Source organism: Aptenodytes patagonicus, unplaced genomic scaffold, assembly GCF_965638725.1.
Source record: "Aptenodytes patagonicus unplaced genomic scaffold, bAptPat1.pri.cur scaffold_77, whole genome shotgun sequence".
NCBI classification, from domain to species: Eukaryota; Metazoa; Chordata; class Aves; order Sphenisciformes; family Spheniscidae; genus Aptenodytes; species Aptenodytes patagonicus.
In genome coordinates this window covers 373,399-389,765 of record NW_027472026.1, presented here as the reverse complement: position 1 = coordinate 389,765, position 16,367 = coordinate 373,399, and the positions used below count along the sequence as shown (strand labels likewise).

General features: G+C 44.2%; 1 protein-coding gene across 24 annotated transcripts in view; it reads right to left on the bottom strand.

The window, feature by feature from the left end:
• SCRIB (scribble planar cell polarity protein) overlaps nt 1–16,367 on the bottom strand; it is a 127,289-nt gene that overhangs the window by 18,093 nt on the left and 92,829 nt on the right. For 16 of the 24 annotated variants that reach the window (XM_076363669.1, XM_076363647.1, XM_076363655.1 and 13 more), the window contains 8 exons: nt 15,025–15,093; nt 11,654–11,704; nt 10,995–11,036; nt 9,965–10,093; nt 8,093–8,200; nt 4,711–4,758; nt 4,313–4,478; nt 1,229–1,397 (listed from right to left, as the gene is read on the bottom strand). In XM_076363669.1, the coding sequence (XP_076219784.1) occupies nt 1,229–1,397; nt 4,313–4,478; nt 4,711–4,758; nt 8,093–8,200; nt 9,965–10,093; nt 10,995–11,036; nt 11,654–11,704; nt 15,025–15,093 (782 nt within the window). The remainder of the gene's footprint in view (nt 1–1,228; nt 1,398–4,312; nt 4,479–4,710; nt 4,759–8,092; nt 8,201–9,964; nt 10,094–10,994; nt 11,037–11,653; nt 11,705–15,024; nt 15,094–16,367) is intronic. The other 8 variants (XM_076363649.1, XM_076363667.1, XM_076363648.1 and 5 more) reach the window with 7 other exon arrangements.

Below are 16,367 nucleotides of genomic sequence, written 5' to 3'. Positions count from 1 at the left end.
TTCCTTTGCTGATGTCAGATATGGATGAATGTTCAAAAAGGATGACCCTCCTGGGTTGTAAGTGAATGCACATCTGGGCGAGGGATGAATCCTGAGTGGTCTCAGAACAGTGATTCTCAATGTGGCCACTCTATGCACAACTGCTTGACACACTGAGGCTTTATGCTCATAACCAAATTACTGCAAACTTCAGATCAGCTGAGTTGTAGTTACCATCTGCACTCTTAAGTTGTGCACATGCAGATACTACTCAGTTTGATCGGTAATGAAAGGAGGTCACACAAGCTTGTTTTCCACAGGTTAAGAACATGCACACAGTTACTGTGGCTCAGTTGGCAGTGAGAAAGTTTATCATGACTCTGAGCTCTTATTTTTACTGCTCAAGTTTATTTTGATTAAATTTCAGTTTCTGTTCTAGCATGACAAAAAATATTTCAAGAAACACAAATTCAGTCTATTTCACTGCCTTGCCTTTGTTCAAGCATAAATAATAAGCAACTGAAAGTCATCTGATGGATCCTGCCTTATTGTTCTCTAACCTCCCACATTTCAATAGGAAAACAGTAGGGATAAGTAGGCCTTCACATCAAACCAAGAAGCTGGTTTGCATTTGGCTGCTGTCCTTCCTTAGAGTTACCCTGTCAGGACAGGAGGTGGAAGGTCTCAGTGCATTCATTATGTGAGAAGTTCCTCAACAGACACTGGACAGAAACAATGGAGAGAAATGAGATTCAAAATGACAGGGTAAGTGTTTTCAGCCACTGTAAGACTGACAATAAAAGTGTTTGTGAAGAGAAGAATGTACCAAAGACTCAGAAGAGAGAGTCAGTAAGGACAGCTTCAGCTTTATTCTAGTGCAACCTTATTTTTATCTGAAGTCTTATGAGAAGCCTTTTCTCATTCCCCAGTTCTATGCCCAAGAATTAGAAAAACAACATCAAGGCAACCTGGAGGACAAGTCCAGGAGAACCAGGAAACAAAAGCCTAAAAACTCCAAACCTAGGTTCAGCATCAGGGCTTATCCTGAATTAGCTATCTCTAAAAATCAACATCTCTACATACCCAAGTGCACAGCTGAATGAGCTATTCTTCTGAAAAGAAAGAGCTGGAAAAACCTGCCCATTTCTATGCTGAAGAAGAAATACTGCCCAGCCCTCTTCCCTGAAAATTATTGATACTGACGCCTCTGACACATGTGGGTGGTACTGAGCTAGCAGTCTTGTCTTACCGAGTTGCTGGAGCCTGGATGCTCCTTCCATTTAGTCTCTCAATCTTGTACTCAACTCCTTCAATGATGACACTGGACTGCATGCTCATCTCAGGCACCTGTTTTACCATCTCATCCTCTTCTGCCTCTTCCTCCAACAGAAGGGTACGTTTCTGCTGCAGTTTTCGAGCTGCCAAAATAAAGACAGACTCACACCAGAAAGCACTTGCTAAACCCCCACAAGGATGCAACCTCTGGGCAGGTCCTTATGCTCATCATCCCTGCACGTTTGTGCTGTTTTAAGTCCATACCCTCTCCATGGATGCCTTTGTTTCTCCTCCACTCCACTAATGCTTCAGATGTAACAAACTCTACACCATTCTCTCAGTCCCTCCTTCCTTATTCACTAAACTTCCATTTCTGGACACTCTATAGAACAGATTTCCAACAGTTCATCATTTGAGTGTACTCATCCTCAAACTGGAAGTTGTGTGCAGACTCTTCTGCCCCCTTCCCCAGAGTGGACAGCCCTAGGAATCTGCATACACACGTTGAGTCCGATCTTCCCACTCACCTCCTGGAGGGATCAAAGCCTGGAGTGCTGGTGACCGGCCTCCACACATGGCAGTGGACCAGGGGAACCATTAGGCAGTCAGACATACAGGTCACAAAAGGATCAGGGACAAAAGGGGCCAGAGAGCAGGCTGCTCTCTGCAGGCAGCTATTCTGCAGGCGACCAGTCACGAGCGGTGTTCCTCAGGGCTCAATTCTAGGGCCAGTTCTGTTCGATATTTTTATCAGTGATCTGGATGCAGGAGCTGAATGCACCATTAGCAAGTTTGCTGATGATACTAAACTGGGAGGTGCTGTTGACGCAGGTTCTGCACGTGGGACAGGGTAATGCCAGGCACAAGTACAAACTGGGAGAGGAGTGGCTGGAGAGCAGCCCTGCAGAAAGGGATCTGGAGGTGCTGGTTGGCAGCAGGCTCAACAGGAGTCAGCAGTGTGCCCTGGCAGCCAAGAGGGCAAACCACATCCTGGGGTGAATCAAATACAGTATAACCGGCCGGTCAAAAGAGGGGATTATCCTGCTGTATTCAGCATTGGTGCAGCCTCACCCTGAGTACTGTGTGCAGATCTAGGCCCCACCATTTAAGAAGGATGTGAAGGTACTCAAATGTGTCCAGAGGAGGGCAACAAAGCTGGTGACAGGACTGGAAGGCATGTCCTATGAGGAGCAACTAAGAACTCTGGGTTTGTCTAGTTTGGAGAAAAGGAGGCTGAGGGGCAACCTCATTGCTCTCTACAGCTTCCTGAGGAGGGGACGTAGAAAGGGAGGTGCTGATCTCTTCTCCCTGGGATCCAGGGACAGTATGCCTGGAAATGGTTCAAAGCTGCATCAGGGAAGGTTCAGACTTGACATTAGGAAACATTTCTTTACCAACAGGGTGGTCAAACACTGGAACAGGCTTCCTAGAGAGGTGGTCGATGTCCCATGCCTGTGAGTGTTTAAGAGGCATTTGGACAATGTCCTTAACAGTATGTTTTAACCTTTGGTCAGCCCTGAAGCGGTCAGGCAGTTGGACTAGATGATTGTTGTAGGACCCTTCCAGTTGAAACATTCTATTCTATTCTGACCTGTCTAGCATAGCTGCAAAGTAATAACGCTGCTTCGCCTCTTTTATTAAATGTTTTTAAAATAAACAAATGCAAACAGAACACTTGTGCAAGCAGGTGTGCCCATATGCTGAAATTTCTAATGCTGCAGTTTGCTAGCAGTGGTAGCCCAAAGCAGCAGAAATCTTTGTGTAAATGCTGGAGTTGCAAAGATCCAGAGGATGTAACTTAACACTTTGAGATATTTGATTAGGATGTTTCATCCTGAGTAAGCTAAAACTTAATTTATTGTCTGGACAATCTTCACCATGGGATCTCTCTTCCCCAGAGGGATTTTTTTTTTTATTGTATTTTTTTTTAATTCTAGTACTCAGAGATATCCTGATTAGAGGTGATGTTTCTCCTCATCTACCCTGCTTAACAAATCTCCAAACAAGCTGAAATGCAAGCCTGAAACTCGTCATTACTCTACAGTTTCTCCTTCCATACTTTATATCTTGATCTTTGAGTCTCCTACATCTCTCTTCTAGCCAACAGTAAGAGTCTGACATACCCAGATAACTTCTTATGTTGGACCTGTGATTCTTTTGGCCACATCGCATTGAAGAAACCCGAAATGACAAGTTGCAATTTCTTTGTCTTACCTTCCTTTCTACCTTTTATGAGCTTACACTTGTCTTAAAATGTATTCATGTTCCTGAACTACTAAGTGAAAATGAACTACTAAATAAAAAAGAGAAGGTTTCTAATGCTCTGGACAAATTCACAAACAGCCCCTGAACAGGAATATAGAGGGAAGGTGGGAAAGAGAAGACTAGGTATTTATAAAATGAAGAAAAAAAAAACAAGCTCAAAACCAAAACCCAACAATTTACAAAAGAAATTCTACGATAATCTTTGCAAGCAACAGAGTCACAGCTCCCAAACCCAGGAGTCCAATTCCAGCTGTATTTTCTTATGGAACAGGACAGGATTTCAGCAGAAGCCCTTTTTTCCGCTTAACATCATTCCTCATCACCTTTTAAAACAAGTCTCAAGCAGGAGGAAACTACATCAAAAACTATAGCAATAATTTTCCCTCCTGTTGCAAGCCCTGTGCAAAATCAGAGCAGCATACTGAGCAATAAAAGCTCTGCTGTAGGATATTATGTAAGGATGCCATGGGCAACCCCATGTTGCTGCATATCAGCCTGGGCAGCTTACAAAGAATCATCATCATTTGTAGTAGCTTTTTAAAATTTTATTGAAGTGTTTACCAACTACAGGAAACCCTGACACCACAGCACTTCCACCAGTCCACATAGTAACAGTGGAGCATCCACAAAACTCCTTAACATTCACTTACTTCAAGCTATTACCAGGCCTTATGAATAACCACCCATAGGCTTTTGGAAGTGCTGGATTTCTGGTGTGTGTGCTCTCTCATGCTTCCCATGGAGAAAGGATTCACTTAACAGGCCAAATTTCCTTGCACAGATTCCAACATACCTTCCTCCTCTTTCATTTTCTTCAGGTCATCCTCTCCTACCAAGGAGACACGCTTGGGAGGCTTATCCATCTGCTGTTGCTTCACCTCAATTTCAAAATACTTCTGCCTCTCGCGGAAGGATCTCTGCTCAGGGCTGTGCAGTCCACTGGGGCTGTGCGTGGCCACCTGCAAGAGCCACACCCGGCACTGCCCACAGAGCAACCAAGCCAAACCTCCCTCCCCACATTGCCCCCAGCGCATGCCCCGCACCTGCCCACCCCAGCCACATGCTCCACACCCCCTTCCTCCTCCCCTCCCACAGTGCCCACACTGATCCTGTCTCCACATCCACAGCCCCAAAAGCCTGAATCCTTTGTGAGTCCCCATCCTACTTCCAGCTCCAGCCACCAGAACTCACCTCCAGGGCAGTTTTGGGATTCTCTGTGCTGGTCTGACCAGGCAATTCCTAAGAATACAGAGAAACATGCACGTTCTAAAAAGAAAGTTTTCTACCACCACTCCTGCCCTCCAGCCAAGTGTCACCAATGCCACATAAACAGCAGCAGTCCCGGACATTAGCTGGTGGACTGGTTCACAAAACAGTCCCAGAATTAACATAAGACAATGCCACTTTAGGCTTAGCAATTGTGAGTAATAAGGACTTACGTTAAATTGAGGGCTAAACAGAAACAGATGGTGACAACTTTTAAAAGGGCAGAAACGGAAAAACATGGGGAAATAGGTGAAGAACAGGAGCAGAGAGCTTAGCTTAAGATGGAGGAGGCTGAGACTTTCTTTAAATCAAAGACGCAACTATTGAAAATTTACTTCTAAGAAATGGAAACACCGTCAGGAAAGAAAGAAATCCGTATTTACCAGAATAAATAAGAGAATATTGAGTAGAACTACAGGGGGCAGAAGAAGAAATTGATCCACAAAATCCATCTGTGAACCAGAAATCAGTAAGGGTAAGATGAGAACTGCCAAAAAGTTATTCAAAATATGAAAGTTTTTTAATTATACAAATGAAAAGGAACCACAAGAAGAGAGCAAGTAGACTACCTTCAACTTCATTCAAATGCACTCCAAAAACTAACAGAAAGTTTAAATTTTGTATAAATAAGGAGCACAACAACAGAGAAGGGAAGGAAAAAAAAAAGAAAAAAAAAGCTTCTAGCTAAGAAGCAAATGTCTGGAAATAGAAATTATTGCTGCTAACACAGAAGAAAACCTAGGAGCTCAATACACTCACCTGCAGGGACAAGATAATCCCTGTTCAACAATTCTGAACGAAATGACTTATGAAACTGCAAGTCTGACAAGCATGGATTTTTAATTGACTTGTTTCATTGGGTGGCAGTTCATGTCTAAACAATAGCTAACATTCTTAAAAATCAAGAAGCAGGCAAAAATAATTTGAGCAGCAGAGCTATCAGTCTGTTCAATTTCAACGGGACAAATATTCACAGATGAATATAATTAAAAATAAATAGAAAAGATTAAAATGGAACAGGTGCAATGAAGATTAATCTAATACCCTCCTTTGATAATATAAATAATTTTTGAAACAAAGGAACTGCATAGATTTGTCTGAGACTTCAAAGATCAGTTTTGTGACCAACCTTGCTTAACATTTTCATTGCCAAATTTGACTCAAAAACCAGGAAGGTGTGAATAAAATTTGTGAATGGCAAAGACCAGAATACAGATTCACAGAAACGTAGAGTTTTCTGAGACCTCTGCAAATTATTTCATTCGTCCCACTCCACTGAATGGGGACAAGCATTGTCAAAATTCAAAATAATTTGGAATATCATCCTGGAATGACAGGATGATTTGAGGAGGATGAGAATAATTTAATTTAATAGTGCAAAATACAAGATGATCTACTTCAGGATCACTAATTGTTTCTTAAACCACGATACATCAGCTAGAGACTATGAAGCTGGAGAAATCATCTGTGTACAAGATACAATCTGACTCATGAACTTAGGTCATCCGGTGGGTCAAGAATGACAACAGAGACAAGTTCTACTTCCTTTTCATCCTGGGCTTAGCTAACATTTTCCCTGAGCTTCTACTGACAGTCATCTAACTCCGTGTAAATCAGTCTATAAAGCTAAAATGGCCAAAAATCAACCCTACCAATAGTAAAGAAAGACTTGTGACCCATATTAATTTACCAAACCAGATCAATATGAGGCCAAATGAGCACCAGTGCAGGACAAGGGAGACAGTGGGAGGACAGGATTAGCTTCTCAAAGTTGCTGTCACAAGTCACTGCAGAATAGCCATAGCTCCCAATATAGCATGATTATGAAAAAGGTGAGCATGATCTATTGACATGTAAGGAAAGGTATTGTCAATTAAGATTCAGAAAGAAAGAAAAAAAAAAAAAAGAAAGAAAAAGAATGAAATAAACAAACAATATCACAGTAGAAAGAAATCGGTAAAATAGGGTATCTCATTTGCATCAAAGATGTGCCAGCAAGAATTCAGATAGGAACAGGCAAAAAGGAAAGCAGTAAGACGATTAAGAGAACAGAGGGTCTTTCCAAATGAGGTATCAAAGGGGACAGTGTTTTGCTTCTTTAGTTTAGTAAATGAAGTGACAGTATTATTGTCTATAAACTGACAGCTCCAGAGATCTTGCATAACTGGAGTGCTGCCATGCATGGATACAAGCTTTTCAGGAAGGACAGGCAGGGAAGACAGCATGGGTGATGCCTCAACAGCACACTGAACATAGGTCAGGACCATGCCTTTGCAGAGTAAGAGCTGGCCACATACTGGGCTGCTGGAGTGCGCTGGTCCAAAGAAGCAATCCTTCCTCTCTATTCAGCACTTACAAGAGCAGTGTGCCTAGTTTGGGGCTCCCCAGTACAAGAATGCCAGTAACAAACTGCAGCATGTCAAGTGGAAGACCATCAAAATGATTTAGGGGCTGCAGGACATGACATTTGAGAACAGGCTCAGAAGGCTGTGCTTGTTCAGCCTGGAAAAGTGGAGGCTCAGGAGAGGGGGATCTAATTCCTGTATTCAACTTCCTAGAGGAGGGTTACAGAGCACAAGGTCAGACTTCTCAAAAGTGCACAGCAAAAGGATGAGAGGCACAGACACAAGGTGCGGTAAAAGAAATTCTGATAAAACATATAGAAAAAAACTCTTCACAGCAGAGATGGTCATACACTGGAAGAGATTCCCCACAGTGACCTCCAAATCTCCATTTTTGGGAATTCAGAACTCAAGTGGACTGGGCCTGAGCAACCTCATACAACTTCAAAGGTTGCCCTGTTTTGCATGGAGGACCGAGGCAGATGACCTCCAGACGCCTCATCTGGAACCATTCTAGCCTGAATGGTTCCATGCTTCAAATACATGGAGGGGAGAAGGAATAGTTCCAATTAAGTTGAAGATCAAAATCTAATAACAAAATTCCTCAGAAATGGTTTAGCCTGGCCCTGGACTCTGGAAGTTCAGTGAGTTTCTTTGTATCAGAACAGCACGGTTATACAACAGCATCCTAATGTCTGGGGAGAATAACAGTGACATGAAATTCAATGAGCTTTCAGGACTTGATATGTTTACGGACAGGACTCTGCAGGGTGACCGTCCGCAACATGAATAGACTCCAGCTTCCAAGGGGACCTCAACATGGCCCTCCTTCACGACAGCTTTCTTTGGAGGAAACAAATCACTACCTCCTTCCTATTCTCACACTTCCCTTGCTCACCTGCAATGCTCCATCTTCTGTTTGTACCACTGTTTGTGTAACATCCCCCCCAGCCAGCACTAGTTACCTGTGTCTCAAGCAGAGGGTGTGACAAGGGCACTGCTGCAAAGGTCTTGTATGCTTGCTTGACATTGATGGGGATCTCATCAGGAGATGGTGGTGAAGGCGGCTTTTGCTGCAGGGACGAAGACAGAAGGTAAAGATAACCACAGATGTTATAAAAAAAACAAACATGGGGGAAACACAGCACAACTCAGCCTGCAAAGCCTGAAGAGTGGAATATATAAGGGACAGCTCCTGCAGCCTTGGGCAGAAACATGAGCAGTGTATTGTATACATGCTATATATAGCAGCACATGTATCACAGCCCCGTTTTATTTCTTGGACGGTGGAGGAATGATACTTCTGGTAGTACAGATCCTCACTGACTTGACCAGAATTTTGTGACTGATCTCTTGGCCAAGGGGCCATATTGCTGTCACAGTCCTTAAGGATTTCCACCCAATTCAACTAGCATGTGCCTACTTGAATCAGGGGGCTTTTGGGCCTGGAATAAGACAGCTATACAGTTGAGTCTTACCCCTACTTAGGACTGAACAAGCCACATTTATTTATTAGAAAATTAAAGATAAGTCCTGGCCTTATCTGGCATTTCTGACTAAAGGAGCCTTCTTCATGGGAAGGGATCTATTAGTCTCATTTGTTTTTTGCAGTGGTTATTGTACTTCTGTTTATAAAATGACCAGTGTGTACTTCTACGTACTTCAAGGGTAATGGTCACAGTCTCCTAAACCAGAGTTGCAACCCATTGAGGGATCTATAGTCTGGAGAAGACTTGCCTTTGATCTCAAATTTTCCCTTCACAGAATTCTACTTACTCAGAAACACCTGATAAGGTCCAAGAGGACCCTCCTACTGCTTGTCACTTGTCTTTGCTGGTCTTTTCCTCACCTGTCTTCCCCGTGACCCCTCCTATCACATTCAGGGAAGAAGAGTTGGGATGACCTGCTCAAAGCATCACAGAAATGAATGGGAGTAGGGGGGAAATGACACCACCACCTTCCTTTCCACTAGAGAGCAAATCCCCTTTAACTGCTTCATTCCTTCAATCCCTCTAGCTGCACTAACTCAGTTTCAGGTGTTTGTCGTTTTTCTTTGTCCTGGACTGAGGCTAAATTATGTTGTTTGATGATGTTCCCTTCTGCATAGGCTAAAGAACAGCACATCAAGATCAGAAGTGATTGTAAAATATGTGAATCTTGGCCAGTTACATGGATTATATATAGCTGGTTTTCTGCAAATCAGGTCTCTAATTTGGTATCATGTCATACAAGCGTCAATAAAAAGAGAAGTGCTATATTGCAGGTATACAAGTCTTCTGTCATGACAAGGACCAAAATACCTCAAATCTTTCTCTCACATCAACATACAGCCCAGGAAATATGAATTTTTCAAAAACAATCATTTTGCAAATCATAAAACTTATTATCAGCAAGATGGTATTGGTTCTTACCCCAAGATGCAAGACATTGATAGACAAAGGTTCTGAAAGATTTATGCCTCAACAGAATGCAACACCTCATAAATAAGGATCTAAAACTGTAACTGCTCTGGGGATTTCAGCTGCAATACAGTTTCAACAATGCTAACTTCTTGAATGGGTAAGTGAAGACACCAGGCAGGCTGGTGAGGCTCACCTATGTTAGAAAAATGAACGGGATGCACTGACCGTGACTCTACTTGCGAAGAGTATGGGTTCTTACCCAGGGCATCCAGACTGACGCATAAACAAGACCAGCCTTAGCTATGGCATGTGATCTTTAAACTACAAAACCACCACTGGGAGGGTGTGTTCAGCCTACCCACCAGAAAAAGTGGCACTATAGCAACCTAGGGCAGATAGACACAGCTTAGCAAGAAGGAACTGCAGGCCACTTACAGAGTTCTGGATATTGAAGCACAGCTCAGGTTGCTGGAAGGGGTTAGGGCTGTCCCCGTCCTCCGAATTATGTGAGGCAGCATTTTGTCGCACTCGGGAAAGAGGCTGAATGACGCCTGGCTTGGTCTGCTTACATCAATACCACACAACAGGGGGAGAGGCAGAGGAAGGGGCGGGGGGGAGACAGAGAGAGAGAGAGAGAGAGAGAGAAGAGAAATGAGCAGTTAGGGCAGCAAGACATCTCTGCCATGCAAGTGAATAAGACAAATCCATGCCCCTGAGCTCAATTCCTCAGCTGTGCTGCTGACTCCAGCTGCCAGACTGGGAGGGAGAGCTACCGAAGCAAACAACAGACAATGCCTCTGGTGCGAGTATTTTGGACAGGCAAAGAGATTCAGACAAGTCAGGGTCATGACAGGACCAGTGGGTTACAGAGAAGGCCAGGACACAAGGAAGAATCTGCCATACAAGTAGCAGCTGCAAGGGTCAGAAGGGTATGGCATGAGTATCTTAAAGCTTGGAGAATGGAAGCATCACGAATGGAAGATGCAGTAGGGAAACATCAGCCAGGAATGGGCATTGGCAAAAGCTGGGAATTGAAAATGAACTGAGACCCAGCTAGGGCTCCAATTAGGCATGCAGACATAAGAGCAGAGACAAGAGTCTGAGATTTGATCTAGATGTCATCACCATTGGATGCTGTGTGGAAGTGAACAAAACATCTAACACTAAATAGAGTAGAAGCAGGGATTGAGTAAACCAGCAAAAACTATATGAGTGAAAGTTGCAAGGGTAAACAGGAATAAAAGCTGCAAAAACACTTGCATCAAGTTTTCAAATTGACAATATTTAAGACTTAGTGCATTTGTACAAACTTGAGGTATAGTGGAGGACTGAAGAAGACAGAATAAGAGCCAACAGTGAGACTTGCAGGGCTGGAAGTGAGCACACATGAAGGGAAGAGGCAAGCTCTACGTGCTGGAGAATGCATAGGGACATTACAATAAGGCCTCATGGCAGATGTACTTACTGATTTACTGTCATCCTGTGATGTAATGAAGTTAATGGAAGCCTGAAAACAGAAATACAGGTGTAAATTTGGAGGCCATACAGGAAACCTTTAGTTTACCCGGCTCCATACAAAAAGAAATACAAAACTCCCAACCTCAACCCTTGCCCTGCCCAGCTACCTGCTCTGTACAGGGAAAAGCCCCCAGATCCCATACTAACCCCCACCATACCTTCTTCTTCATGTGGGGAGCAGTCCACAGCCCACCCACAAGAGCTTCTCCCAGTTCCTCTGCTATGTGAGAAGGCACTCACAACACTCTCTGCACATCTCCAGGCACTGATCCCCACCCTCCCCCTCTCCACTCCAGCTCAGCTGGTCCTGGCCCTTGTTTACATCCCCTGCCCTCTGCACTTGCTACTGAGCTTGAGCAAAGCCATCAGCACCACAGCTTCACTGCCAGGAAGCGTTCACAGATGCCATTTCAGCAGTGGCTAGCAGGGAACAGCCTCTTGTGACTTGGCCTGCTGCCCTGGGCACTGCTCTCTGCAGCAAGCCCTCAGTGTGCACCAAGCCCAAGAGCTGGGGAACGCAGAGCCGGAGGAAGGGGCGAAGAGCAGCGGTGCCAGGTGAGAGCAGCACGGAGCAGCAGCGCACACTGCACACCAACAGGCACTTACAAAGCGGGTCTCCCTGCCTGAGAGGTGAGCAGGCCGAGGGGCTGCAGGCATCTGGAGAGGGGCAACGCCAGGGAGGATCATCAGGGGAGAGAATGGGAGAGAAAATGAAGAGACCGGGTTTTCCGCATGAGAGACTGAGACAAGCACCTTTCCCAGCACAGACTGCAGTTACCCAGAACTGTCAGTGTCCCCATGCAGCTCCTTGCTGCCTGCCATGGAGAAAGCCCCTCTGCCCTCCTTGGCACGCACACACAGACCCACCACAAACACCTCCTTCCTCCCCCACCAGAAGCTTGCAGAACTCAAGGCCAGGCAAGACCATCATGATGCCAGCCTCAGGACAAAGGATTCAACTCCCCTCAGTAATTCTCCGAGAGCTCTGAAATAAGCCTATAAATTCTGGCTGGACTAAAAGATTTCAAAACCAAAGAATTTACATTAAAAATACATGGTGGCAGAGAATTAGAGATGCAATTCCTTGAAACTCCTACTCCAGAGCAACAACCTGAAGGTCAAGTCTTCTGAATCCCCAGAAAATGTACAAGCCACAAGGCTAGTGATTGCCCTGTGTCCTTCAGTATTACCTGTTGGACCTGTTCCATTTTGTATAACATTCATTATCCAGAGAGAACTAAATCTACCAGATACAGCCTTACCTGACATGCAGGAGACTGCTGCGGAAGGCTCTGATCCAAAAAGTATTAAATCATGTAAATATGACAGAAAGCTCATGTACAGAATGCAAGGTTGAGAACGCCACTAGTAAGACTAATGGCTCAGCATTGCGACACCAAGACATCTTCAAGAACAACTGCCAGAGTCACTAATTCATAACAGCCATAGACCAAGTAAGGAAAAAAGGCTACCAAAATGATACACAGACTAGATCTCAGAAATGAAAGCAGTGAGCAAACCTGCTGAAGACCTTAAAAGGCTAAAATAAAGGACAAAGTCATGAAATTGGCTATAAATGCTTTAAGAAATTAATAGAATCTCTCATGGCATACCCATCTCTGAACAGAGAGATAAAAGAGAAAAACAAGAAAAAAGCTGCATAGATTATTCAATATGTTGCTCAAGCTACACAGAATTCATGATAAAAAAACCTGAAGTGATAGACTAGACTACAAATTACAGCAAGTGCTACATAACAGGGAATTTGAGACATCCAACTTAAAATTGGAAAGGCAGATGCCTGCATCTGGGGTGCTCTTAACTCCATAGAATGCATTAGCGAGACCTTGTTTATTCTTCTCAGAGCCCACAGAGGAGAGAGTGAACAGTTTCACCTGGAAAGTTTCCACTGTCAGAGCAGTGACTGCTATGAGAAGACGAAGCGGTCATTGTTGCCACAGGAATTAGACAATGACAAACCACTGGACTCTAAAGACAAACAATTTATCATTGAGCAAGCTCATCCTGAGTTAGAAGAGCAGATGGCATTATAGCCAGAGGGTTGCTAGTGGCAAGGACATTGGCACTGAGCCTCCAATGCCAAAACACTGATAAACAAAAACATCAGGGGTACTATGAAAATTGTCTATGACAAATTGGAAAAGGGACATTCCATCCAAATACAAGTTTTTAAAAAAAAAAAAAAAATCACAACGACAGTAGTCAAATACTGGAGCTGGCATCTAGAAAGATGCAGACTTTCCATCTCTAGAGGTGTTCAAAATTTAACTGGACATGGCCTTGAGTAACCTGATCTAATTGGACGCGCTCAGAGTGTGATCTTAGACCAGATCTTCCATCCTAAATCATTCTATGAGCAGCTACATGGCCACCCTTTGGGATTTGGGCTTCTTTTTCAACTGAGAGCTGAGGATCTTTAAAGACAGAGCAAATTAATATATAGATCTCTTTCTATTGTAGAATGAGGAGCATCACCCCCACCTCATTCCTTCTAGATAGAAAGAACCCAATCTTAAAAGAAAATTTGCACTTGTGGTAAAAGGAAAACTTACAAACAGCCCAAAATAAACCTCCAATCAGTATGCAACTGCTGTCAGAAAAGCAAGTAAGTAAACATACGCAGCTGGAACAGAAAGCATTGAAACAGTATTACTAAAATGAATAGTATCTTCTTCTAATCTTACTGTGTCCCTGCTGGTCACTCAATTTCAAAGGATCTAAGAACTGAGGGAGATGCAAGATAGGCAATAGAAGATGGAATGAACTGTTGCTCACTACAGCTCCACTGTCCTATTCACTGCTCCCAGCCACATGGTCCTGACCCTTCTCCTGAGCCAGTGTTAATTGTCACCTCACCCCAAGATGATGCAATTTATCTCACTGAGCTGAACTAACCTAGCAAAAAAGCAGACAGCTTTTGTCCAGCTTAGAGAACTGAAATGACTCAGCTAGAGATCAGGTAAGTACCAGAGCTAGTAGGACCAAATAGTTGGAGCACAGTTGCACTCCAAAAGGAACACAACAGACACAAAATGACTAAGGATAGAGTACAAAGTATAATTTTCAGTTCATTCCAGCCCCCCAATATAAAAAACAGTAACATGTAATGACTGTGAAGGGAAAATTTAAAAAAATCCATTTAAGAGTATTTAACTTCAAAAGGCTCAACTAACTTGTGAAACCTACTGCCACGGGATGAAAAGTGAAATCAAAGACTTAGCAAGATTTAAAAGAAAAGATCAGAGTTGATATGAGAAATAAGAACAGCTAGTGAGAATAGGTAATGCTTACCAAAAAAAAAAAAAATCAAAAGTTACAAGAAAGAAAGAAACTTCCTATTTCAGAGTGAAAGTTGGCCTCTAACCAGAGTTTTAGAAAATCATTCCCTAAGGGTAGGCTAACCTATAATTGTCTGCTGCAGGATCCTTCAATTTTCTTCCGAACAGCTGATGTGGGTTGCTGGCAGCATCACAAACAGAACTAGGGATCTCTCTGGGAGACAGAGTAGCACTGGTTTACAGACCTAAGATGATTCTCCAAATCCTGACTTTTCCATTTCTTCTGACATACCAATTGCCAGAATTAAATAGTCTCTGCATAAGGCATTGGTGAGGCCATTCTCAAAAAAGAGAGACAACTACCATTTTGTAGTCATTCTAAGTACTCCCCTGCTCATGACCCTGTGAATTAAGTTACCCCTCAGAGTAATAACTTTCCACTGAGTTTATGACTAACTAGTTATACTCCTGGGTGTCTGAGACATTTTGAAAGAGCAGAGTTATTCCCCTAGTTCTCTAGTTGCCTCCTGTGATGGTTACCCCTCCACCTCAAAGGTATCACTCTCAAGGATGGAAATCATACTCAGCTTCCTCTGTCCTTCTGCCCTGGTGCCATCTTGCCCTGGAAGCATGCCTCCCTGCCTTTCCCCGTATTGCCTGTCCTGGGGACAGTCTCACCTGTTGATTATTAGGAGAATAGGGGGTTTCACGTCTCGAATTTCCTGTCCCAGACTCGCCTGCAGGAGCCTGAAAGAAAGAAGACAAAGCTAGATAGTTACCATACAGCAGCAACTTCCATGCCTCTCCCTTAGCAGTGAGACCAGGAGGCAAGGGAGACCACTGACATCCAGCCCGAGGCCAACTATGGGCCACTTCACCATGAGAGAGCAGAGTTAGCATTGGGCCCAACAGCAGCTGTCACATGGCAGAAACTTGCAAAAAGTGCTAGAAACAGCAAGGGAATGACATTAAACATTGGAACTGAGATCATATCCAAACGCCCTGCAAGGCCAACTGAATCAGGTTAAAGCCTTCTGCCTTGTAAGACATCCCCAGGAATCCTTTCCCCCTAACTTCTCTTTAGCCCTCAACAGACTGGGCCACAGTCTAAGCAAACCTCCTGTTGTATAGACACTGAGCAAAAAAAGCCACTCCCAAGTGAAAGGAGACAAGATTCATGCCCAGCCACATCCATTGCTGTTGACCTACTGGTAAGACCTTTATAAATAGCCCAGAGCATAGGAAAGACAGAGCCTTCCAAAGGGACCTACAGAATCATAGAATGGTTTGGGTTGGAAGGGACCTTAAAGATCATCTAGTTCCAACCCCCCTGCCACAGGCAGGGACACCTTCCACTAGACCAGGTTGCTCAAAGCCCCATCCAACCTGGCCTTGAACACTTCCAGGGGTGGGGCATCCACAACTTCTCTGGGCAACCTGTGCCAGTGCCTCACTGCCCTCATAGTGAAGAAGTTCTTCCTTATATCTAATCTAAATCTACCCTCTTTCAGTTTAAAGCCGTTACCCCTTGTCCTATCACTACATGCCTTTGTAAAAAGTCCCTCTCCAGCTTTCTTGTAGGCCCCTTCAGGTACTGGAAGGCTGCTATAAGGTCTCCCCGGAGCCTTCTCTTCTCCAGGCTGAACAACCCCAACTCTCTTAGCCTGCCTTCACAGCAGAGGTGCTCCAGCCCTTTGATCATCTTTGTGGCCCTCCTCTGGACTGCTGGAACAGGCCCATGTCCTTCTTATGTTGGGGGCCTCAAAGCTGAACGCAGTACTCCAGGTGGGGTCTCACAAGAGCAGAGTAGTGGGGGAGAATCACCTCTGTTGACCTCCTGGTCATGCTTCTTTTGATGCAGCCCAGGATACGGTTGGCTTTGTGGGCTGCGAGCGTACATTGCCAGCTCATGTTGAGCTTCTCATTGACCAACACCCCCAAGTCCTTCTCCTTGGGGCTGCTCGCAATCCATTCTCCACCCAGCCTGTATTTGTGCTTGGGATTGCCCCGACCCAGGTGCA